This window comes from Coenobita brevimanus, chromosome 92 (assembly GCF_032717465.1).
Source record: "Coenobita brevimanus isolate Jiangsu-jjx chromosome 92, ASM3271746v2, whole genome shotgun sequence".
Classification (NCBI taxonomy): domain Eukaryota; kingdom Metazoa; phylum Arthropoda; class Malacostraca; order Decapoda; family Coenobitidae; genus Coenobita; species Coenobita brevimanus.
The window spans coordinates 550992-577956 of record NC_137045.1 but is presented as its reverse complement, the minus strand read 5'-3'; the positions used below and the strand labels follow the sequence as shown (position 1 = coordinate 577956).

General features: G+C 40.9%; 1 protein-coding gene across 1 annotated transcript; it reads right to left on the bottom strand.

Moving 5' to 3' along the window:
• Window positions 1-544: 544 nt before the first annotated feature.
• On the bottom strand, window positions 545-25596 carry LOC145412055 (uncharacterized). Its single transcript, XM_080281972.1, has 11 exons — window positions 25545-25596; window positions 23188-23389; window positions 16968-17127; window positions 14268-14423; window positions 11899-12045; window positions 10845-10944; window positions 8401-8540; window positions 7571-7786; window positions 4882-4997; window positions 1768-2030; window positions 545-786 (listed from the first exon to the last, which is right to left on the bottom strand). Exons 1-11 carry the CDS (start codon window positions 25594-25596, stop codon window positions 545-547), a joined length of 1794 nt encoding a protein of 597 aa, XP_080138098.1.
• Window positions 25597-26965: the final 1369 nt, after the last annotated feature.

Here is a 26965-nt window from a genome sequence, read left to right as displayed (position 1 = left end):
GCATTACATGTTTGCAAGATGAGCTGCTGCCTGCACTCTAAAAGGCTGATTCATATGGCAGTAAAAAAGAAAAAAATAAAGTAATGAATAATCTGCTCTGTCAGAATATATTTACAATACCAGCTTCTGATAATCAAGTGGTTTTTTGTTTTGCTTCATTCTTTACATTTTCAGAATGATAAATGCCTTAGTTTAACTATTACAAGATGGACGAAAAAAATATGCATACTTTTTCCTGCGACTAAATTGATAGGAATAATACTGAAGAAAGCATGCTACAGCATGGGTCTTGGTGTTGACTGAAGGGCTGTCACTGGCTGGAGGCCTGTAGGAGCTCTCCCAGGGGCTCATGAAGAGAACTCCCTAGCTAGGGACAGTGTTCTAGCCCAGATATGAAGAACACATGTGATGAAGGATGATGTTGCTGATGGCTCAGGCCCACCCCACTAAGGAGCATTGGGAGGGAGATCTTTGTTTTTCCTAGGGCAATTGCTCCACTAGCAATAAGGATCTGGGACTAGTATGAAGCACTGGAGATGACAGGCTAGGCCAATATGCCTGATGGGCAATCTGGTGAGTGCCACATCTGGGATATGGGAAGATACACAGGCCCAAGGGTGATTAGATGAATCCATGCGGTTATAGCCTCAATCCTGTGGCAGGAAAGTGAACCCCAAGTCAGCATCCCAACTGTCAGGAGATGATGTGCAGCTTCTGAGAGAAGCACAGGCTCTGAGGATGATCCAGACATGGCCATCTGTGTAACAGGATCTGTGATCTCACTGCCTGTGATGCTAACATGAGAGGAGTCCTACTGTATACTAATTCATTAGTAAATGATATTTACATCATTTACTAATGAATTAGCCCTTTGCTAAGATTTCTCTTGAATGGAAAGATCATTTGGTGTTAGCCTATATAAAATTACATGGTGTATGGTTAGCAAAGAAGGGGTTACTCCAGGTGGTTTGAGGAGCCTTTGACCAATAGGATATTTATACACTGAACAAATTTTTCTGGGGTCGGCCTGAGTAAAATACCAAAGTGAACCAACTAAAAAAAAAAAAAAAAAAAACAGCACATGAGGTTCCTACAGAGAGAGGTCACACTTCAGTCTAAGTACTGTATACAGTAGTTTGATAGCTGGAAAAAAAATTCACTCCACAAGTATTATCAGAGATATTTTTGTGTTAAAAAGAACTGAAATACAAGAAACTGCTTAACCCATTCGTAGCTGCCTCCTTGAGTACTATACTTTATTCCAGATAACCCCATACAATTTCATTTAGGTGAGAACGAGTTAATACAACCTTGAATGAGTTTATAATGTCACCATTAGCCCTGTCATGGTTGGACCAACTCTAGCATTCTACTCCAGTTAACACCATGCAATTTTATCCAGATAACCATGCATCACAGGAGCCTGAGAGACAGAATCTGTATAACTACAAACATTAATGGAAAAATGAGATAAGGATTTCAAGAAGATATTCTCTATGTTTAAAACTGAGAAACAAAGGACAATTTCTTAAAGAAAATATTTTTTCTAAATGCAAATCCTTGTGCAATACAAAATTTCTGCTAGCCCAATAAATATCCTTTACATACAGTATCTGCTACCCTTTTTTTCCTACGTAACATAGGAGTACTGGTTTCATGTTTCAGGTTCCTTTCCAGGCTCATTTTTTGTTTTGTTTTTCCCCCTTTTCTCCACTGAAGATAAATTGGATTTGATTCTCTCATTTTGCAGGGTTTCTGAAGCTTTACCTCCATCATTACTATTGGAGTTCTGAGCTCCCTTCATATCTTTTGGTTTCTTCTTCCATTTTGGTGCACTTACATCTTCTTGAAAAGGGCTGAGTATATCCTTCATAAGATTCATTTTGTCCTGAGTTTGGAGGATTAGGTTATTATAAGCAGTCTGTTCAGCTTTAACTTTACTCTCCAACACGAATTTGGCAATGAAACAGCCATCAAAGTGTCGCTGGTGACTATAGATGCGCTGTGTGTAGGTCATATCACGGGTAAATCTGTTGGGTGAAGCAATAAGGCATCACAACCACCAAATTCATCCCAATATCCCCTATCCTCATGCACTGTACAAGTGTATGAATAAACTTAGAAGAAGAAACTTAGACCTTTTATCATCATTGTGATACTTCTTCCACCTACAAATGGGCCTGAACGTACAGAAATGGCAATGATGAGGTGGATGTGCAGTGCGTCCCTGAGTGCAAGGCCTGAGGGAGGGCTAGGTTTACGATGGAAGAGTTGAGAGGTATGATGGGACTGGAATGTATTGGTGCTGTGATGAGAAAGGTAGACTGAGATGATTAATTTGGACATGTGGAGAGGATGGGGGATTATAATTGGGTGCAGAAAGTGAGGAGTGTTAATGCTGGGGGTAGGGCTGCAAGAGGTAGACTGAAAAAGGCCTGGGACGAGGTCACTGGTGACCTCAGGGATAAGGGACTAAACAGGGAAGCTGCCAGAGCTCAAGCAACATGGAGAGCTGCCATAAGGTGACCAAGGCTGATGCATGCAAGCATGTTGGATCCTTCAAAAACAAAACAAAACAAAATAGGGTTAGGCATGAAAAGACAAAATACTAAATAAGGAGAACTATCGACAGAATGCCCAGTGATAGGCTGTACAATCATTCATCCATCCATCCATCATCCAATCCTATGTTGCCCCATAAGGAGCGTAGGAACCCGGGGCTAGGCAAGTTGGTACAATCATTCACTTATCATTTAAGCGCTTGAAATCCTGGCTCGATTTCACAAGCACAATTATCTAAGCCATACTTAAAAAAAAAAATCTTCCTTTACAGATGCATTGCACATAGGCCTATCAGATGGTAATTCTGCTAACTATCCAAATACAATAAGGGCACAAAACTGTTCTCTGCATAACAGTGCATTCACCTATACATGCCAACCTCATTAAATAATCACCTTGCCTTCCTGGAAGACTGATTGGATAATGATCGATCATACATCGAACATATTATAACGTGAGTTCAATGGGGATACATTCCTGGCCAATGGTTACCCACCAAAAATAGTTCTAAGAATAAGTTTCCAACTCAAGTCAACTGGTTACTTGTCCAGTTCAAGTTGTTATTATGAAGCTTTCCAAGGCTGTGGGACAGTTGGTGTCCCAGCGACGTGAATTAACGTCTGCACATGACGTGCACTCATGTCCCGGCGACGTGAATTAACGCGGCAACATTGCAAGGTCCCTAATTTGCACAATTTTCAATTTTCGCAAGAGATTTCGCGAGTGATTTTTGGCACGTATACACGGGACACCTTCCTCTATTCCTCTACAAGATGCCAAGCAGGGACAATGCCTTACACCACATAACCTCTCCCCCCCCCTGCACGCCACTGTCTCGGCAATTCACCTGTTACCAGTGACCTGGACAATAAGGACATTCAGGGCCAGAGTGATTCCCCAATCGATGACAATGTGGAGGACAAGGTTTACATATCATTAGAGGAAGAAACAGTCAGAAATGATGATCAGGTAATGTGGGAAAAAAAAGGTCATGAATGCTGATGAGTTAGTGAGTGAAACAATGCTTATAATGCCTATATTACTGTTTGAAAACCAATATACTCTTGTACTACATATAAATTCGTACCAAGTAAATAAATAAATACTGTTTATGAGTGGATAAAATAGTTATCCTCCCATAGAACTCGTTTTCTTTGGTGCCAGCCTATTAGAAAACCCAGTCAGGTAAGGAAGGACTCGTACCTAAATCGAGTATTTTAAACCTCAGGTGAGCGATTTCTCTATGAATTTTCAATGTTTCTCACCAAAAGCGGATGTTTGAGCAAAAAAAAAAAAAAGGTCCAAAAACGTCGGGACTGGGGCATACCACTGCCCAGAAAACATCGGGATGGGGCGGGTTAAAGAATGAAAAAAGAAAAAAGTGGGAAAAATCTCACCATGACAGACTTCAACTTGCTGACAAAAACCCTCTGTGACCTCAACTCTTCTATTGGGATCCTAGTTACTTGCCTCAAATTCCTCAAAATTCTTGACAAAATCCCTCAAATCCTTGATAAAGGTCAAGATGGCAGTCAAGCTGCCAGTCTAGACATCACTGCATAGGTAGTCTGAGGAAGTCTGAAGCACCTTGCTGAATTTTGACACGTTTATGGGGACTATGGAATCAATGCAAGTGGGGTCCATGCAGATGGTGGTACCAGTAGAAGATGTTTAAAACTGAGTAAATGAAACAGTGCCAAACACATGAGAAAAATGTGATTACCACTATCGATGCAGTATGAGGTCCTACACCTAGATGACACATAAGTCCTAACTGTTGAAGATTAATTTCTCCCAGGACAACATGTTTTGGTCTTGTAAATAACCTCTGCCTCTGACTGTACATGTATTTCATGTGAAAACGATTGTAACAGCTACAGTATATGGCTCTTCTCACTGCACCTTACTATGGGTATGATACTACAATAATTCTATACAGTATGTGGTAATTACCTCTGCCAACCAAATTGGAGGTTATGTATTCACCCTTGTTTGTCTGTTTGTCCACAAGATATCCCAAAAAGTTATACATGGACTTGAATGAAATTTTGTGGATACATGGGTCGTGGAACAAGGATGAAGTGAGTAAATTTTGGTGGTGATCTGAGTCTGAGTCCTGGTTCAGACCTATTTTTTTGTTTCTTTGTCCGTTCAATATCTGAAAGTTCTGTGGATATGTGCACAATGGGTCAAAGAAGAGATTGTAAAATTTTGGTGGTGATCTGAGTTGTCTGGTACAGTATAGGTGTTGGTGATAAATTTCACTCTCTGTGTATGTTGAACTTGTTTTATATTATATCAAAATTCCAATAGACTTACCTTTTTTCACCATAGCATGTGAAACCTGGAGTGCCAATGTCAATCCCAGTTGGTACCAGATGGAACTGTGGTCGCTCCTTCAACAAGTACTCCACTATACACTCATTTTCTTCAACCTGAATTAACAAGATAAAAACATTTGGTTTGAATATGTGGCAACTGCTTCCTACTGCGCAGCTACAGCAAATTTATATAAGTGAGAAAATGAACAATATACAGGGTGGTGCAAAAGTAGGTTGACATTTACCATTTCTTCCAACACAAAAGACACACTTTTAGTCTCGTAAGTGTTCAAAGTGTCCGCCCTCACCATTGACACATTCCTGGAGTCTGTCAGCCACACTTCGACACATAAGAGTTTTACATAACATAAGCCTTTTACAAACATTCCAAGATGCCACTCTAAACCCCTTGGGTGATTTGTTCTTCTCAGGCTTGCTTTTTACAGCACTTAGTTTCAATTTTGTCATATAGACAGTTAAAGGAGGAGATGAAACACGAGTTTCCCTACACACAGCCTCAAGTTCAGGCAGGGGATCAGGGACACATTGCCATTTAATATTACAAATGTAATTTATTTACTAAGAAAAAAAAAATGAAATGCTGCTGTCTAGGATGACATTAGCAAAGAGGCTATTCTGCACAGGTGGCAACAGCTGCTACCTCACGTTTAACCAGCTGCGGTGACAACGTTAATCACTGATATGCTATGCCAGGCAGCAAAGGTAGCCTAGCAAATGACTGGGGAGAGTTTTGTTTCCATCACTCATGATGACGGTCTTCACTTTATCGGTACTGCTCTCGAAATAAGACTAAGAAGGACGAGCGCCTTGGACCTGAGGCCACACAGCAGGCATTGGCAGCAGCTGAGTCACAGCACGTTGAGGGGCATGCTTGTCAGCAGCTAAGCCAAGATCTGGAAATTGCCGATCAGCTCAAGGACACCATAATGATGGTAGTGCACAATAAAGAAAAATTGCAGTTCTTCCAGAGTGCAATTACTACATCATATGAGAGCTGAGGGAGCAGTTTGTCAAGAATAATAATGAGTCATTCCAAACTCTCATCACTGCCTATTTTGTCCCAGCCCCAACCCTGATGCCTGCCCCACCATCTCAATCTCCCCAGTCTAGCACCTTCACAGTGTCCAACCCTCACAACCTGCCAGTAAGGACAATCAGGGCAGCAATTATGAGGGGCCTCAGCCATGGAGAAGTTAGAGGCACTGCTCATTCCAAGGTCCTCTTGTCCCCCGGCCTTGAATGTCCCCTTCCCAGACACCCAAACATCACTCTGTCCTCTGTCATGGCACGTGATCACCACTTATTTACCACTCTAATTAACCCTTTTTAATCCCCAGTGCTGTTCCTTGAGGTTATATGTGTACTACAATGAATGCTGGGTATGATCAGGAGGGGAAAAAAAAATTCAAGAAGGCCAAAGGGGTAGCTTTGGCCTTTGGGAAAATTTTGGGACTTCACTATACCAATTAGCCGAATAACATGGGATTTCAACGCTGTGATTTGTACATTTTAATTTGCGTGGTAAAATTCCTGAATATTTAGTTGCACAAACTGAGGATCTACCGTATAGTATTTACCTGTGTGATAACATTATTCATAGCTTCTCCCTTCCTCCTGCTGACAAACCATGAGTTTGGTGTATTCAGCAATTACTATTTCATATGCAAGAGGAGCAGCCATTAGTACTGGTTATTTTTGTTCAGACTGGCACTGTTTCTCTGCTGATCTGAGTCCCCCTTCTGCCTATTGGGGAATTTTAATACTGAAGTTCCTGGCTTATTTTTATGAGTTCTGATGATACTCTTTACAGATACAGAGTCACAATTTATATGCTGCAGTGTGTCCAAGAGGGGGAAAGAGGGAGGGGGAGGCCGTGGATGAGATGGAGGGATGGGGTGGAGAGGTATATGAGAGAGGGGGGTGTGAGTTGGAAGCAGGGCAGTGAAATGGCGGGGGACAGGGCGACTTGGAGGCGATTTGTTTGTGGCCACCCCAAACGGGATTGAGGCGTCTGGCAATAGATAGATAGATAGATAGATAGTGTCCAAGAGTTAACAGAAAAGACTTCAATGATCATCATTTTTTTTTTCTAGGCTGACCCCACTGCTTTTCTATCGGTCTTTATTTTTTGTCAACAACACCCAGTGATACAACACACACACACACACACACACACACACACACACACACACACACACACACACACACACAATCAGGGGACTCTGATCAGCAGATAAACAGTGCCAGTCTGAACAAAAATAACCAGTACTTATGGCCACTCCTCACATCAAACTCATGGTTTGTACAGATAATAATTATAAATAAGAAATACACTTGTAATGAATCCTAATTTTATCTCTAAAGGATGAAAACTGCATGGAAGAGACAAACATATATTAATGTGGATAAAGATATAGGTACTGTACTGTACATACATCAATAATAAAGTTATATACTGTACCAGACAACCATGAGCACATCACACATCTTTCCCTCAATCACTGACATTGAATTACTCATTTAGACATCCATCTACTCTACTCTTCCAAAGCTACTTACACACACATCTCTTTATATTAAATCTGTAGACTTCATTGAGTATTTGTGGGATTTGAGGAAGGGGAGGTGAAGCCCTAGTAAGTTTGCCAATCAAAACCTCAACTAACCAGAAGAGAGGATGTTGTGTACACCAGATAAGAGTTGAGATGAATATCCTGCTTCAGACAGTCTGCTCCATTGATAATCAGTTCCCTCTGGATACTAGTGAGTTGAGTCAGATGGTGGTATGACAAACAGGGATGATGCAACTGGGACTTAGGAACCACGCCTACACCAGAGCTTGGAACATCAACCAACACCCGGCAGAAAGAATGTTTCTTCTTCTGCAGGAATGTTTTGAGATAAGCATTATATATTTGATGGGAAGGGACAGCTCCATATATATATATATATATATATATATATATATATATATATATATGTACTCCTCCATGCAATAAAACTAAGTTATAATTTATTCAAATTTCCTAAAGCAGAAGTAAGAACAAATGAATCCATGGGAGGATAAAGAATAACTCTAAAGTGTATAAAAACTTACTGCTATATATGTAGTGTAATGTATGTGAGTCTTGTAGGGTTGCTACAGAACAATTTACCTAAAAAAAAAAAAACTAATCATATTACTACCCTGAACAGAGAAACCCGTACTTTACACAGGAAAAATCATCCAATATATTACCACTATGCCGGGAATCAAACCCGGGACTCTCAGACGAGAGCCAGGCAGCAATCCGCTACGCCATGGCCAGGTAAAAGTTATCTCACACTGTCATAATCTTATAACCAATGTCCCTCTGCCCCTACTGTGGGCCTCAAGAGGGTGAGATAACCCCCTGGCACTCTGGTGAGTAGATGCTTTTAATCTATCCCAAGCACTTATGGCAAGTAAGACTGGATACTTCAAGAGAAGGTTAGCATATGAAATGTGGCACCTTACCTGGGAAATGGCAGCAGGAGGCACACAAGTCACAACACAGTTTTTAATATCCATCTGTTTAAGGTTATCCTCTAGATATTTTGCTTCACACAGCTCTAAAGTGTTGGCCACCAGTGTTCCTGAATTCATCATCATGGCAGCTGGTGAAAAAAATTACAGAATGAATGAAAAATTTTCACAATTAAAATTCTATTAATCTTCCACAAGATTCACTGAATGAAAATGCTCCTGGTAATCTCAACACTCTAGTCTTGAATGAAGTTAGCCTTAGCAAGATTCAGTATAGCTACACAGAATAGTGTTGTGCCATCTTTGGCAGGTGGGGGTACTGTCAAAGCAGATGGACAGTGGCCATGTGTGGTCTGCCACAAGGGTGTGGGAAGTAATTCCATCTTGTGTGGTATTTGTGATAAATGGATGCAAAAGTGATGTAGTGGAACTGTATTAGATGCAGACTGTGAGATAATGCTGATTTCGTGTGTGTGGTATGTCAGGGAAAGCATGTAGAGATTGTCAAGTGTGAAGGGACTGATCTTCCTGGTAAGTCTTTTGAGTGCGTGGAAGAGTTTTTCATTTAGGGGACATATGTGCTGGAGGTGTGGCTGAAGCTAGCTCTGTGGCTAGGGTAAAGAGTGGCTGGAGGAAGTTCAGAGAGCTGTTGTCTCTCCTGGCACTGAGAGAACTCTCCTTTTGTGCTAAGGGATCTTTGTATGTGGCATGTGTTAGGACTGTAATGCTTGTATGGTAATGAGACCTAACCAGTAAAAGATGATATTTGTTAGCTCAGGCATACAGAAATGATAATGATTAGATGGTTGTGTAGGGCATCCTTGAATGCAAGGCTTGGGGAACCAGATTTACAATTGATGAGTTGAGAGGAAAGATGGGACTGGAGTGTATTGGATTTTAATAAAGAGGGGTACATTGAGATTGCCTGGGCATGTGGAGAGGATTAAGGATGACAACAGGGTACAGAAAGTGAGAAGTGTGAACATCAGGGGTAGGGGTGCAAGAGGCAGACTGAAAAAGACCTGGGTTGTGACCTCAGAAATGAGGGACGGAATAGGTAGGCTGCCAGAGGTCAAGCAGCATGGGCAGCCACCATTAGGTGACCGAGGATGAAGTATGCAAGTGTGTTGGAACCTTTATAAATGATACAATATGAATGAACAAATTCTTGTGACTTACTGGGTAAAAGTAGTCACATAGGCTACAGTCATGCTTATGTAATGTTTGAAAATAAAACATGACCTAACCAACCCTCAGTAAGGAAATACCAATGCAGATGATGACAACTGACTATAGTTATCAGTTATCTAAAGTTCCAATAAAGTACCTTTTGGCTTATCTTGCCTTATTTGCTAAATTTCAAAATATTCAAAAGTCAGCACTGTCACTGGCTGATTTGAAAATAGTCAAAAGTTTGCCAAAAATATGCAACTTGAACCTGACTTTGTTATGTCGGACTTGCTTCAGCATATGGCGATGTCAAGCTGACTGAGCCCGACTTCAGAAACTGTGAGCCTGGACTTGAGACCATCTCAAGCCAGACTTCTGAGTCCAGCTCATGCCCCATTCTGGCATCTGAGCCCAAGAGTAGTGCTGACAGAGACAGACCTTATATGGTATGGATGAAGAGAATAAAGCAGTATACTGGTGAAAGATAAGTAAGAGGAGGAGAAAAGTTTGAAGGTGAGAGAGGTGTGTAAGGATAAGGTAGTCTGGAAGTGTTTCTGTCAGGGCCATTCCCTGTTTGAGGGCTCCTTGGAGGGAAGAAGGCCTCAAAGATGATGACACGAATGATGATGATGATGATGATGATGATGACGAAGGTATTCTTGGACTGAGATAACATCCCATGCTATTACACCTGCTTGTACACATAACTGACTTACAATTTTCTGTGGGTGAGTCTGTTATAACATGGGTTCATTGGGGATATGTTTTTGGTCAAGGGTAACCCACCCAACAAAGTCTAAAAACAAGTTTCCAATTCACCTAAACTAGCTGTTACTTCACTTCACTGCATTTCACTTGCTGCTTACCACAAAACAAAAGTTCAAAACAAGTTTTTAGCTCACATAAACTGGTAGTTTTATAACTTCACTGCACTTCACTTGCTGCTTGAACTCCAACACCACACTACTGTTTCATCAATGATGCAACACACCCAATAATGATGACTGCAAATGCCATCTTGGAACAAGTAAATGACTGTAAACATCTGTGATGGCAATTGTATAAGTAAAATCGCCATTTTATAATGACCAGTGAGACTTCAAATGGGATCCTAAGCATTACATGAGTGAAAATACTATCATAGATCAAAAAAGGTCCTAACTTTTTTATCACTGTATGTGCAACTCATCACATATCGGTTCATCATATAATGGTCTACTGCATTATACAGAACCTGAGATTACCAAATATAAATCACGACTAACCAATATGTGAAGTTTTGCCCGAGGCCGTGGCACACAGCTCCAGCACATCATCACCCTCCTTAGCTCCCAGTGCAAGAATGACAAGAGAGCTTATACTTCCCTGAGGGGGGGGAGAATAAATAAAAATATATCTACCAGCACAAGAAAGGCATGTCAATGATGCTAAATACCAATAATTAAATGAGAAACAAATACAAAATGAATCAGACATTTTACATAACTGAAGACATACTTGGAAAATGGCTTCCCACACACAAAAAAATGCCACATCTTAGAAATGGGAGAGAGACTAAAGACTTAGCTGAGGGCAAAAAATAGGAAAAGAAAGGATCAGTAAGGCAAAAGAAGAGAACGAAATAAGAGTGATTACAGGTATACCTGTACAAGATGGCCTATTACCAAAAAACCATATTAGCCAACAGGACAATTAAAAGTTGGTATACAGACTACTGATCAACATGAAGGTGGCTTTTAATTACGACATGTGGATATTTAATTATGTGCCTTTATATATACAGTATACAGTATATATATATATACACATCATCCTATCCTACATTGCCCCACGAGGAGCGCAGGAGCCCAGGACTAGGCAGTTGGTACCGACATTTAAGATAAGTGATATATATATATACAGTATATACACACACACACACACACACACACACACACACACACACACACACACACACAGATATACGGTGCTTGTAAAGCCAGGATTATGAGAGCCTGAATATGTGTGGTTCATTTCACTGGGCACATTTTCGATATTTCTCTTACATTTGTATGTAAAAGCAGTAACACAGCAAATCCATTATTACCTCCTTGAGGGCCCCTGAGGACTCATTTCTATAATGGTGTGGTAACTCATTTTACCTCACATGCAATAAAAACTGCACTAAAAAGAGTAAGGCATAAATGATGGGACCACTGTACTTTATTTAATTTTTTGGTCCTTGGATATGGAAACAGTAACATAAATGTTGTACAAGTACAGTACACTGCATTAGATAATGGATACTAACAAATATGCAATATATCATGCTAGTTTTACCTTTGCACTGTGAAATATTGAGACAGGTTGAACCTTCTTTTTGGCAGTATCATCTTTAGACTTGGTTCTTAAATCAGTAAACCAATCTGACCCCGGGGCTACTTCTCCAACCCATGTAGATTCAACTCGCTGCCACTGTCGCTCATGCTGGAAAGAAAAGGAACAATATATGACATGTATATGTACAGTGTATCTATGAAGTACAGTATATAAAAGAGTCTCACTATACGTTTCTCCACTATGCAATAAATCACTATAACGATGGACGAAAGGTTAGACCCATTTTCGGAATACCGATGGCAAGATGATCATGAGTTCACTACAATGATATTTGCAAAAGCCGCCTCTAAGAATTTCATGTGGAAGCGGTGATGCAAGCAACCCAACAGCCAGATGTCTGACACAACAAGGCTGTCCAGTTTTTACACGTGCAGAACCCCCATCTTGGGCCTCTGCACAGGTGGCGGCCTCTGTGGCACCACTTTGAAGACCCCGTCTCACTCACCCACTTGCTCACATATCTTGTGCCTGTGACTGTCTCCCTTTTGTTCTCCAAGTTATTAAACATTGTCACTTGCATAAGGCCATCACAATGCCATTGCCACTGCCAAACAACACTGCAAGTATGCAGTGAACAGTGCTGTATGGGATAGTAAAACAAGAGAGAAATTTCTGTGTGTGAATTAGTGCAACTCGAACCTGGTTTCCCCCAATTGGTCCATTATAGCAAGGGTCGACTGTATGTAAATACAGATAATGTTCCAGAAGATTTAAGCAGTTATGTGAATAAGACTGCAGATGGTGCAAAAATTGTGAAGCAAATTTCGAATGGTGACAGCTGTGAGGCATTGCAATAATTTGGATAAGTTGTACAATTTATGCCAGACTTGGAAAACGGAGTTTAATGGGAAAAATGTGCAGACAAAAGACCTAGATATGGGTATAAAATGGGAAGAGCGAAGATCAGCAAAGCAAGGGATGAGAAAGATCTAGAAGTGACCATACAGGATAATCTATCATCAGAGAGGAATATAAATAACATCACTGCAGGGGCATATAGACTGATGGCCAATATTAGAGTGGCTTTCAGCTGTCTGGATGAGGAAATGCTGAAAGAGATAACTGTGTCCATGATAAGAATGAAATTAGAATATACAGCAGTGATATGGTCACTCCATTTAAAGAAGTACAGTATTAAGAAAGCTGGAAAAGGCACAGAGGATGGTGATTAAGATGCTACCAAGTTTGAGAGAATCATCTTATGAAGAGAGACTGAAGAAGCTGACGTTACCAATGCACAGTGTGGGAAGTGGGGGAAGAGATCTGATTATCATGTTTAATGGAAGTAGAAAACTGGAAAAGGTGGTTAAAGAAGATCCGTTTGTGGATGATGCTGGAAGGACATGACGACATGAATATATTCTGAAGAAGATTAGATGCTTTAATGATGTGGACGAAACTTTGTTTCCCAAACAGAAGTAAAGACATCTGGATCAGTCTGGAAGACAATGTGGTGCAAGCAAAGAACATCTGTGTGTTTAAAAATGGGTTGGATAATTTTAAGATATGGAGACAGGACAACATGAGCTTAGCTCAAATCCTGTATACTACAACAACAACTAATACATACACACACACACACACAAAGGCCAGATAGTGATTAATACCCTGGAGACATATAAGGGCATTTTCTCATATCCGATTATCTGATTCAGAGAGCAAGCATTGGTATTGGCTCAGTATCTGCAAGAATGCTCAAATCGGCAATATATCAGTTCGCCAAATTTGTTTGGTTACAGCACTACATTGCATCATCCCTCTCTACAATGAAACAAAAAACAAACAACTGTATAATACTACAAAAAGTGCTACAATAACATCCTTCCTCCTCCAACCAACAATACACTACACAAACACATACACAAATACATGGCAACTAAAACCATGCATCCAAAACCTCCAGCCCAATAGCACCTGACTGAAACCACCATCAGACATTCACCCCTCTGAAACTGCCCTATCCAGAGAGACACAATCGTATCAAGCCAGACTGCGATACGACCATCATCGTTCCACGCTATAGTACACACACACACACACACACACACACACACACACACACACAAATCAACTATAACCACAGTCCAACACAATTTCTACATCACACTCACCTCATGCACCACATTATCGCAACATGGACAATCCTTTAACATAACCTAACAAAGGTCTCTCAGAGTAGTCGGTTTCCTGTAGTTCTCTGGTTCATGATCAGATAAACCTGGGTAGCACCAAAAACAACACTCCTGATACAGCAATAAAGGATTCAATGACATGGCTGGATGGATTCTTCTAATATAAAACAAGCTCACCTGTTGTATACATAATCCTTGAGAGATTATCTGTGACAGCATGGACTCCAAGGTGCATGGGTGTGACAGCACCAGGATGCTGGTACAGGACCATCTAGGCAACCAGGCTTTTACACCACTAGCTTCAAGGTCTTGCCATATCTGCTTCCTGCAACCCTGTTCATTAGAACATACTAATGAAAGTGGAGTACAGCATACTACAGTATAATCTGCATCTATCCACAGACTGATGCTTTAATCCCAGAAAGGGTAGCCATGAACCCAGCACTTCTACACCACCCTGTTCTCTGCTATCAGACTGCCCTCCCTCCAAGTCACAACATCCCATCCCTCCATCTCATCCTTGGTTTCCCCCTCCTCCTCTCCACATAAACCTAACTCACATAGTTTCCTTGTGGTGGTAGGTGGGGAAGCCCATCACTGACTCTGATATAATGCTACCTGCTTCTTCCTGCACCTTTCATTCTTTCTCTGTGTCTGTCCTCTTCTCTTCCTCCTATTTGCTCCCATCATCTCTATCATTCTTTTTCTCTGTCTGCTCTCCTCTCTGCCTATTTTCTCCCTTCATCTCTGTCATTCATTCTCTGTGTCTGCCCCCCCTCCCCCCTTCCTATTTTCTCCCATCCTGCTTGTCACAACATATTACATACTCTTCTCTCCACTTCAGGTGGCTCTACAGAGAGTGACAAGCCTAATGGTTTCTTATAATCCAGGAAACCATTTACCAAGCTGGGTGGTAACCACATAACTAAAGAATGCGGTGATGTGGAGCCTAAAATGATCCCCTTGTTAAATGGGTGGAGAAATGCAAATGCAGGGTCTATCTAGGAACCAAACCTTCACACTCTTCCCCACATCTTGCTATAGTGAGGTGCTGTCAGCTGTAAGGGAATATCAGTTCACTGCATGAGACAGCCCTGCAGGGGTGACTGTGTGCCTGCGGTAGATGGGTCTCCAGACAGACCAGGGTTAAATAACAACAACAACAGTCTCCTTGTCAATCTCTGAATCTCCATTATCTCCACATGGCCAGCATACAAGCACTCTGATTTCAAGCTGGAGTATTCAACATTTTTTTTACTTAAATGGTGTCAATGAACTACCTATTTATCTACTGCAAGATACCATAATCCCATAAAGGGTGGCCATTTGTTTTTTAGTTAGCCTAGCTGCTTTACAGGAAGGGGCACTAACCCTCCACCAACCCACTTGTTGAAATATAGGGAACATGTATGGGATGGTTATATGGTTATCACCCAGTGCTGTAAATGGTTTCCTGTAAGCATTTCCTGACTTACGGGAAACCATTAGGCTTGTCACTCAATGTATAGCCGCCTGAAAAGGACTAAAAAGGAAAGAAGAGTAATAAAAAGTGACAAGAAAGATGGATGAAAGAATGGAGATTTGAGTGATGAATTTTCACTGAATGTTAGTGTGCATCAGGGGTCAATCTTGAGCCCCTTATAGTTTGTCAGTGCTTGAAGCTCTCTCACATGACTTCAGAAATGGACTTCCATGAGAGATGCTGTATGATGATGACTCAGTGTTGACTGTGGAGAATGAGTGGGAAGCAGAGGAAATATTCCGGAAGTGGAGGGTTGAAATGGGATACAAGGGTTTGAGAGTAAATGTAGATAAAACAAAAATGATAATATCAAGGGCTTGTGGTGGTAATGTCAAAGCAGAGGGAGTGTGCCAATGTGCAATTTGCCACAAGGGTCTCAGATGTAACTCCATCTTGTGCAGTGTTTGTGATAAGTGGGTGTATAAGAGATGTATTAGTATTAGAAGTAGGCTGCAAAACAAAGCTGATATTATGTATGAGGTGTGCTGGGGTGAGCATGTGGAAACTATCAGGGGTGAAAGGATTGATCTAGCTGGAGAGTCTCTTGAGTTTGTGGGTAAATTTTGTTATTTGGGGGACACTATGCTGGAGGTGGGACAGGAGCTAGTTCTGTGGCTAGAGTAAGGAGTGGCTGGAGGAATTTAGGGAGCTGTGGCCTCTCCTAACAATGTGAGGATGCTCCCTCTGTGCTAAGGGATCTTTGCATGTGGCATGTGTTAGGAGTATAATGTTGTATGGCAGAAAGACCTGGGCAGTAAAAGAAGATAATCTTTGCGTAAAACATACAAAAATGACAATGATGGATGTGTTATGCATCCTTGAATGTAAGGCCTGGGGGGGGGGGTTTGGACTGCTATTGAAGAGCTGAGAGGAGGGATGGGGCTTGAATGTATTGCACTGTGATGAGAAGGGGTAGACTGAGATGGCCTAGGCATGTTGAGAGGATGGAGCATGACAACTGGATGCAGGTGAGAAGTGTGAATACTGGGATGGGGTTACAAGGGACAGACCAAACAAGACCTGGGATGAAGTCACAGTGTGTGACCTCAAGGAAAAGGGACAGAATACAGAGGCTGCCAGAGACTGACTGGCGTGGACAGCCGCCAATAGGTAACCAAGGCCATCACAAGCAAGGATGTTGGAACCTTTACAAATGAACGAATGAACAACATCTATGCAGAATAAGGTGCAGGTACTTGCTACACAAGGATCTACTGCAACACTACACTGATTCAAACAAATATCAATCACACAGGTATGCCAGAAGGTAACTATGATGGTCCACTTTTTTTTTTTTTTCACTGATTTAGAGCCTGTCACAAAAAAGAAATTTAGGAATTACAACCATTACTTACCTTTAATGTATTTGCTCTAAGGAAAGTGACAGCTGGCTGGAAAGATATAGCATCCAGGGTGAGTAAAGCTGCTTCCTTCCCAAGCACCTGCAGGAGCTTCACCCCCATCTCTCTGCTCAGACCACTCTTCTGACAAACATCCTCCACTCCTTCTGGCTCCCTGAATACACAATGGACACTTAAATATGGTAATAGTGTAAGTCGTTTCATATTATAGAGAACGTTCAGTTCAAGTATGTAAATAATCACCATCAATATTATCAACCTAAACCTACTTCTATCTATCTCTCTACAGCCAGACACCCTAATCCCATAAGGGGTGACCACAAACAAATTGCCTCCATGTTGCCCTATCCCCTACCAATTCGATGCCCTCCCCCCACCCCAGCTTACACCTCTTCTCTCATATACTTCTCCACTCCATCCCTTCATCTCATTCCCAGTCTCCCTCTCCCTCTCCTCCCCCCTCCTCCACCTCACACATATACACTCTCCTCACTAGTCTCTTACGCTCTATCCTCTCCACATGGCCAAACCACCTCAATGTAGAGTATTTCTCCTAACACTTTCAATCACATCCACATCCACACCAGAACGTTCCTTCATTTCCTCATTTTTCAGTCTGTCTCTCCATGTAACTCCACATGCTCCACTTAAATAACTCATTTCCACTGCTCTCACTCTTGACTTGTGTCCTTCCAACAAAGTACAAGCTGCATTTCCATACTGGAGTGGGTAGCTATCACAATACAGTACCATCATGCAGCGACTTTTATAATTCAATAATCACTTCCCTATTTCTTGTCACTGCTTTCAATGAACCAGCAACCTTTCTTCCCTGTTGTACCCTTTCATGCACTTCATCCTCTAAACTTCCATTCTTACTCATTACACCACCCATAAATGCACTCACATTTTCCATTTCCTCACTATCTAGCCTCCCTGTACATCCAGTGGCTTCATTTCTCACAAAGACCACACCTTTACTCTTCCCTATATTCACTTTTAGATTCCATTTCTTACAAACTCTTCCAAACTCATTCTCAAAGACTTCCAGCTTCCTTTTGTCTTCATTTAACAAGACAATATCATCTCCAAACTACAGAACAGGAAGTTTCCAAACACTGCCCTCTCTCATTAGGGTCGCTCTAACATCCGCTGCTCTACCTTGTATCTCTTTCATAACTTCATCCAAATGCAAACTGAAACACCATGGAGACATGACATCCCTGTTTCAATCCAACATTCAGACAGAAAAATTCACTCAGTTCACCAACCACATGCAATGTAGCCCTGGCACCCTCATATACTGTATACTCTTTGTGACATTCAACAACTTCCCATTTACTCCATATATTTTTAATATTTTCCACATTCCTTGTCTATCCACTCTGTCGTATGCTTTCTCCAAATTCATGAAGGCCATATACAACTTCTTTCTATCCATCTTTCTATCTTAAAGCTGGATGCCATAATCCTCTAAGGGGTGGTCATTTGCCAATGAGTTAGCTGTCTTATGAGGAGGGGCACTAACCCTCCACCAACCCACTTGTTGACATGTAGGCAACATGCATGTGGTTGCTACCCAATGTTATAAATGGCTTCCTGGTTTACAGGAAAACATCTGGCTTGTCACTCAATGTAAAGCCACCTGGAAAGGAAAGACGAATAATAAAAAGTGACAGGAAAGATGGGAGAAATAGGAAGAAAGGAAGGCAGACACAGAAAAAGAATGATAAAGGCAAAGGAAGAAGTAGGCAGCACTACATGTCTTCCCATAATTAGTTCGACACACTGAGGATTTTCTATTCAACCGCAATTTCAACTGCATCTTGAAATCTTAACAGTTGCAAGGCATTACAGAGTTAACAAGGCTCAGGATAAAAGCTATAAGGCTACATTCTTATGAAATTATAAGGATCCCTAACACCTCTTTCCTTTCTCTATAAACTTCTCCATTAAACATCGTAGGATGAATATCTGATCTTGAAACCTCCCTGTTCTTCTCCAACTAATTCCTCTGTTATTTCCCTAACTTTGTCAAAGTATTCTATCACATACTTTTCCTATTACACTAAGAGGATGAATGACCCTGTGATTACCACACACCTCTTCCCTCTAATAAACTTGGTAGGCAGGATCCTGGAATACAAAATGAGGAGCATACAAGTACAGGCAAACTATCAGGCTTGCAAAATTCTTGGCTCCACCTCACAGGCAATAATACATATAAATACTGTATATTCTTCATATGCCACTCATGTGATCCCTTGTGATGTAAAGATCATTCCATCAACTGCTAGTGCTGGATATATGAGGTGCAACCATGTCACTGATTACTTTAATGGTGGTGGAATTCTTGAATCAGAGAAGGTTGTGTTTACAGACCAGAGGTATTTTTCTCAAGTAAATACTGTACTAGGGCAGGTGGGGACGCTCACCATCCACTCACTTGATGTAGTGCTGCTCATGGATGTCTGCCCTTTCCTCCCCTCATACAGTATACAGTATATATATATATACTGTATACTGTACATGCAGTATGTGTGTGTGTGTGTGTGTGTGTGTGTGTGTATTTACCTATTTGTATTTACCTATTTGTAGTATACAGGAATTGAGCAATGCTCGTGTTGTCCTGTCTCCATATCCACATTTATCAAGTCTACCTTTACACACATGAATGTTTTTCTCATGCACCACCTCTTTGTCTAAGTCGTTCCAAATATTTAAGAATATACCTAATTGTGATATACACGGAATGTACTATGCTCGTGGGTTTCCGTCGCTGTTTCTCAATAAGTCGAATTTAACTTTAAACTCGTTTATGTTTTTAGACTGGACGATCTCTTTGTCCAGGCTATTCCATAAGTCTATACTTCTGTAAGGAAAGCTATATTTCTTGATATCCTTCAAGCAGCTTGACTTTTTCAATTTCATTCCATGTCCTCTTGTTGCTCTCTTATCCCATACAAACAGATCTTCTTTGTCAATTTTATCTACTCCCACCATGGTCCTGAACACCGCAATCATGTCTCCCCTCTTTCTCCTTTCCTCTAACGAAGGCAAATCCAGTTTTTCCAGCCTCTCTCTGTATGACAGGTCTGTCAGACTGGGGACCAGCTTGGTTGCGGTTCTTTGTATTCTCTCAATCTTGTTTATATCTTTTCTTTTGTGTGTGGGGACCACACTACCGCTGCATATTCTAACCTGGGATCATGGCCACTATCAATTTTTTTCATCATTTCCTCATCCATATAATGAAATGCTACTCTTATGTTAGTCAAGAGCTTATAAGTCTCTCCAACTATCTTGTTAATGTGCTTTTCTGGTGACAAACTATCTTGGACCAGCACTCCCAAATCTTTTTCTTTCCTTTTTGTGATTAATTCATTACCCAAAAAATAATTCAGTGATGGTCTCCTGGTACTTTTACCCATTTCCAATATTTTACATTTCTTTACATTAAATTTCATTTCCCACGTCCGGCTCCAATTGTGTATCCTATCCAAATCCTCCTGCAGTATTTTACAATCCTCCTCAACCTCTATCTTCCTCAAGATCTTTACATCATCAGCAAACAGACTCGCATAACTGTTCACTCCATCTACCATATCATTTACATAAATCAGGAACATTACTGGCGCCAACACTGAGCCTTGAGGGACTCCACTTGTTACTTCCCCTCCATCCAGACATCTTTTCCTTTATTACTGTCCTCATTTGTCTGTCTCTCAAAAAGTCTCTCATCCATTCCAGAAGTTTCCCCTTTAGTCCTCCTATATATTCTAGTTTCCACATTAGTCTCTTATGAGGTACCTTGTCAAAGGCCTTCTCTAAGTCTAAGTACATACAATCCACCCAACCATCTCTCTCCTGTACCACATCAATCGCTCTTGAGTAAAAGCTCAACAAGTTTGAAACACATGACCTTCCACTTCTGAATCCAAACTGACATTCAGCCAAAATATTCATCTCTTCCAGATATTTTATCCATCTGTCTTTCAGGATTCTCTCACACAATTTTGCGACCATGCTGGTTAGAGACACTGGTCTATAATTCAGGGGTTCTTCCCTGTTTCCTCCCTTGTAAATTGGTACCACATTTGCCCTCTTCCATTCTTTTGGCACTTTCCCCTCTTCCAGTGAGCATACAATTAAGCTGTGAATTTTATCCGCCAGTTGTTCTCTGCATTCCTTCAGTACCCAATTAGAAATTCCATCAGGTCCTGGGGCTTTCCTTACATCTTGAGTTTCCAGTAATTTATACACTTCCTGCACCTCCACTTTTATATCTTTCATCACCGGAACATTTCTAATCACTCCCTCCCCTTCCACAAGCTCCTTTTCTTTAGTGAAAACTGACTGGAAACGTTTGTTCATTATTTCTGCTTGCATTGCCGCATCATTAAAGACCTCTCCATCTACTTTCAGCTTGGTGATTCCTTCCTTTTGTTTCAGTTTGCCATTAACAAATCTATAAAACAGTTTGGGTTCATCCTTGCATTTGTCAATTATACCTTTTTCAAAATTCCTTTCTTCTTCCCTACGTATTCTTGTGTATTCGTTTCTTGTTCTTTTATATTCTTCCTTTGTTCTGTCGTTACCTCTCTTTCTCCAATTGATCCACGCCTTATCTCTCTCTTTTTTGGCTATCATACACCTTCTATTAAACCACTCCTTTTTCCTGTTTTCTTTCCCTCTTACTCTTGGTACAAATTTTTCCACTCCCAAATTATAGAGGTGTGTGTGTGTGTGTGTGTGTGTAAGTTCATTATGTACATAAATCCAATCTGGACTTTGTAGATATGATGTACAACTCACAGAGATGCTACTCCCCTTCCCTCCATGTCACCATATGTAAGTGTTAGAGTTGCCATCTTCAACAGGCATACCTTCATCTCTTCAACCATCCCTCCCTTCCTAGTTCTCCCTTCTGCACTTGCTGTCTTACTACTCTACCTTTTCTTCTTAGCCATGATACAGTGCAGCCTGGGAGAAATGACTATACTTCAGTTACAAGAGCAATAACCTGCATCAGGTACAAGCCTCACCACTAGAGGCCCACAGTACTCTAGTCTCTCGCAGTTACACTTTCAGTATCCCAAATCAATTTAACTGTATTTTCAATAGCACAACATGGCATTATTTGAAGCATTACTTTGTGATTATGACATCTTGGTATGGGAAAACTTCACATGGTGGCAATGATATAGCTGGTTATAGAAACATCCCTTAACTCCCTCCTTGTTCTCAGAAAGGAGAATGAAGGGCAGTAGAAGAGGAACTTCAGCCTCCAGTTCACTGGGTTCACTTCCAGATGAGCCTGGGGCCTCAACAATAAGAACATATGCTCTACATCAAATCCATCATTTAACCAGCAACTATATTACTCTCCTTCTTTCCACATAGTTCAGATGTAACTCCCCCTTGTCTACTGACTCTTCAAGTATCGCAACCAGGCATGACAAAGCACCTTTGCAGCTTAGTTGTTTAACACTGGCAGGGACTGGTCATGGAACTCTGCCTTTGCTTGCCAAACTAGAGCTATTATCGCAAATGAGAGCAATGATTTTCCTGATTTTTTTTCTCTCCAATGCAGGAACGACAATTACACTTAGAAGTCAACGAAACTAAGGGGATTTTTATATCAAAATGCAACTTTTTATTGTTCTTCATGACTAGCAGCTGCTTTTGTGGATTTTGTTGTCATTTAGTGGCTTTATATATGATCTCTGGTTCCCTGACTAGTTCCAAGATTTTAAAGACCCTGTTATTTCTCAAGAGGAGACAGCACTCCTGTGAAGACAGTTCAGACGTACACCCACCCAAGCATGAATGCATGCTCGTGCATTATATGTGTACCTCTTCAGTGTCAATGAATCTTGAGTTTGCCTACAAATAGGATGCATAAAGTCAGGTGACTTCATACCCATATATGTACCATAATATACTGCAGGCTATTATCTTTCACAATTATTAACGGCAAATTTCAACTGCAGTAAATTGCATAAGAGATATACACAGAGCATAGTGAACATAACTGCTAAAAATACAGAATTCATGAATACAATTACAGTATCAGCTACTGTTATCTACCATTAAGTTTGTACTTGTATACTGCACATAAAAATTTATGGATAATAAGAATACTGTACAGTACTAGTCATCATTTACTTGTCACACCAGAATCTTCATCCCTAATATGTAACTCACAACTCACCCATCAGCATCACTTGGGGTGTAGGGTTCCAATCTTGGCTTCCCAATGATGTGGTACACTGGACCTGGTGCTGGCTCAATTTTAGTGTTCAACATTTTGATAAAGGGCCCAATTATGTCATCCAAAAGTTGAAGTTCTCGCTTTATATCTTGCTCTTTAAACAAATCTGGAACTAAGGAAATGGCCTTCTTGAATGGACTGACTAACACAGAAAATGCTGTTGAATCTGTTTAAGTACTGTATACTTCTATACTCTTTCAAGGTAATTGGAGCTACTAATAGCAATTGTCATAGTAATACAGTATGTAGTTTGTCTAGTGATGCTTTCACTACCCAGTACATTTCAGCATTTCTGTTTTGTGATTTGGGTATCATGCAGTCTATTAAGGTCTACAATGCAATATCTATTTATTGCAGGATACCTTAATCCTGTATGGGACAGCCACAAAAAAACTGTCTCCACATCAATCTGTACTCAGCCATTTGGCTGCCCTCCCTCCAACTCACACACCCCTCCCTCATATATCTCTCCACTCCATCCCACCATCTCATCCTTGGCCTCCCCTTCCTCTTGTTCCCCTCATCCTCACGCACATACACTCTTCCTGTTAGTCTCTCCTTCTCCATCCTCTCCACATGGCCAAACCATCTCAAAGCATTTTCAATTACATCCACACTGACACCATAATGCTCCTTCACTTCCTCATTTGTCTGCCTGTCTCTCCATGTGACTCTGCATGTTCCTCTCAGCACTTTTTCATTTTTCTCACTCTTGGCTTGCACTTTTAAACAAAAATTTTCCTTTTACATACAAAGCCCTGCTCACTACTGTATTATGTTGGTATCAATTTTGGCTGGTAATACATAGCAGCAAAGGATACTGAACTGGATGCAATAAAGATACTGTTTCACATACATTCCCATTCTTTCTCGTATTTGGTGCCTCATTCTTCCACCAAAGCTTGTAAAGGGGGCTTCTTGCAGAAAATGCATTAAATGTAATGGGAATATTAATTAACAAAATTAATAACTTCATAGCTTTATCTTCCTTTCATGAAATATATACTATACTGGCACCATATTCTATGCTTACACCTACAGCTTTCATTTTAACCAGGTGATGATTTTCAGCCTTTTGTGTCTTACTTCCCGTTGCCCCATTCCAGAATAATACTATGGTATGGCTCTACATCCTTTTCCATGGTACTTGTATGTGATTAGCACAATATTCAGTGGTATATCTCATCACAGCACACCATTCATAATGGAGGAATGGCAGTTTTATGCCACAAAGTAGGCATACAACCTTGGTAAAATCCTCCAAATCAGTTGGACTTCAGCATTGCTTACCAGAATCCCTTCAACAGCAACCTTTTCCTGTACAGATTTAGCAAAAATCTTAACTTTTGTGGCACTACAATTATTTTCGGAGTATGAATCATATTCTGGTTTACTGTACTTCAAGAAAGAAATCATCAGAAAAGCCTCTCTAGGCTTGTTTGCAAGATTCCTAATGCAGAAAGATAATATCTTCAAGATTCACTTGAGCAGCAATTTTGTAGGAACTGGCATAAACCACATTATTCATTCTCAACCAAAATACACATTGCTTAAACCCCTCGAGATTATGGTTTTTTCATTCATTCATTCATTCATTGCCAGACGCCATATATCCCAAACGGGGTGGCCAAGGGCTTAGAGTTAATTGTTTTACAGGGAGGGGCACTAATCCTCCACCAACCCCACTTGACACGTAGGGATGTTTACTTAACCATAATGGCGCAGCCTTCAGAATTTCTTCAGATGATTCCTTCACAGGTTAAGACAGGTTAGGTTTGGGGTTTTGGTATGTTTGGAATTAGGGTCTTCCAGCGTTAGATTTTGTGACAACCCTTGGGTTAACATCATAGGGTGTTTGGAGGGACGAAGCCCCCCCCCCCCCCGTTAAAGTTTGGTTTGCGTGACGCGATAGTCAGTTAACGCGCATCCGCGTCTGTTCAAGCCGTTTCCTTAATACCCTAAAATAGTTAAAATTCGTTTGTTCTATACGGTATGTTTTGTACTCTAAAATGAACTGGCTGTTCCCTGTTGGCTACTGCATACCGTACTAAAATTAGTGATGACTGTAGTATGTAAGAAATCTGGTGAAACTTCCACGCCCATGTAGTTGTTTTACCATTACGCAAATTTTAATACTAAAGTCTAAAGAATTTCAATTTCTGACTACGCCAAGTAAAAAACTTCGAACAAATAAACTGGTCGGCCTAAGCCGCCTAACATTTAAATACAGTATACGTCTTGGACTTGCGCTACATGTTAAGTGAGGCTGACATACATAGAAACCGGACTAAACATACCATTCACTGGTTTTATCTGCTGTGCATTCTTCTTCCTCGTGGCCTTGTTCATGTTTCTAGATATTTCAGGCAACAAAATACAAGAAAGTTGCCGAATTCTTGACCCACCTACTAGTGCTAGGTTCTTCTTCTTCCTATTGGAGCTCGTCTCATCTCTACGACCACGCCAGTACGACAGAATCGGAATCCTCCTCAGCAGAAAGTGAAAAATGATGAAGAAACATAAGGGCAACCAAGGGAAAATTAGTCGTAAGACATTATCAGTTAAAATGAAGAATGTGAAATAAAACCATTAAAAAAAAAAAAAAAAAATACGGAGATGAAAGTAAAATCCGGATCAGACTCCATTCTCGAGCAAATTTTTTTTTCTTTACTTTTCCACCAAACTCAGCAAAAAAATATAATAATGATAATAATAAAGTTTGCATTACACTACCGAGAAATCGTAACAAGCTTTCTGCTAACAGCCCACAGAAATCAACTGGTTCCGAGATATTAACTAAACCAGCGTACTGTATTTAAAAAAAGGTAGGTATGGCAGTCGCCACTTTCACCGAGAATTAATAAATTAAACTAAACATTAACTGTCATTAGAGAAATCATGTTTTGACAATTAACCTCTCGCCACTTTACGTGACCTTAACTTTATCAAAATATTTTGCATGGAAGGGACACAGGAAAATGGAAACCTTCAAGCAGGACAGTGTTATGTGACCTCTCGGGTTGGGAGTCATTGTTTTCATTGGTATTTATCTATTTTAAATACATTAATATTGGTGGTAGATGGTGGAGACCATCATCCACTCATCTGAAGTAGTGCTACCTAATGTACGTCTTCCTTTATTTTTATCTGTTTGCCCTCCTCTCTCCCTATTTGTTGCATCTTTCCCGTCACTTTTTACGACTCTTCTTTCCTTTTCCGGTGGTTTTAAATGAGTGACAGTTCTAATGATTTTCTTAATTGTAATGACATCACACACACACACACACACACACACATCCCACTGCAGGACATAAACTTATTCCAAACTATTCCACATGGATTTATTTGTGAAGAAAACAGTATTACCCATCTTGGCTGGCTCCCCATTGCATGAAAGCACATCACGATCAACCTCACCTTCATCCCCGAAGGGGGGTGGGGTATGCGGCGGCCTGGCCTACCTCCTCCGTGCCCTCCTTGTCTCTACCTTCGAAAAGCCATCACCACCTTTTCCGACTGGGCTCTGGTTCATGAGGGTTTCAGGAGTGGCAGGGGTTGAAGTGACCTCCTCTCCTCCTCCGTCCCCGCTCGAGAAGGTCTCGTAAGAGGTGGGGGACGAGGTGGCCTTCTATTTACAGAATCCCTCTCTATCCCTCAAAAGGAGGATGGTGGACTAGAGGAGGAGAGCGACTTCAGCCGGCTGTCTACTGGGTTTACA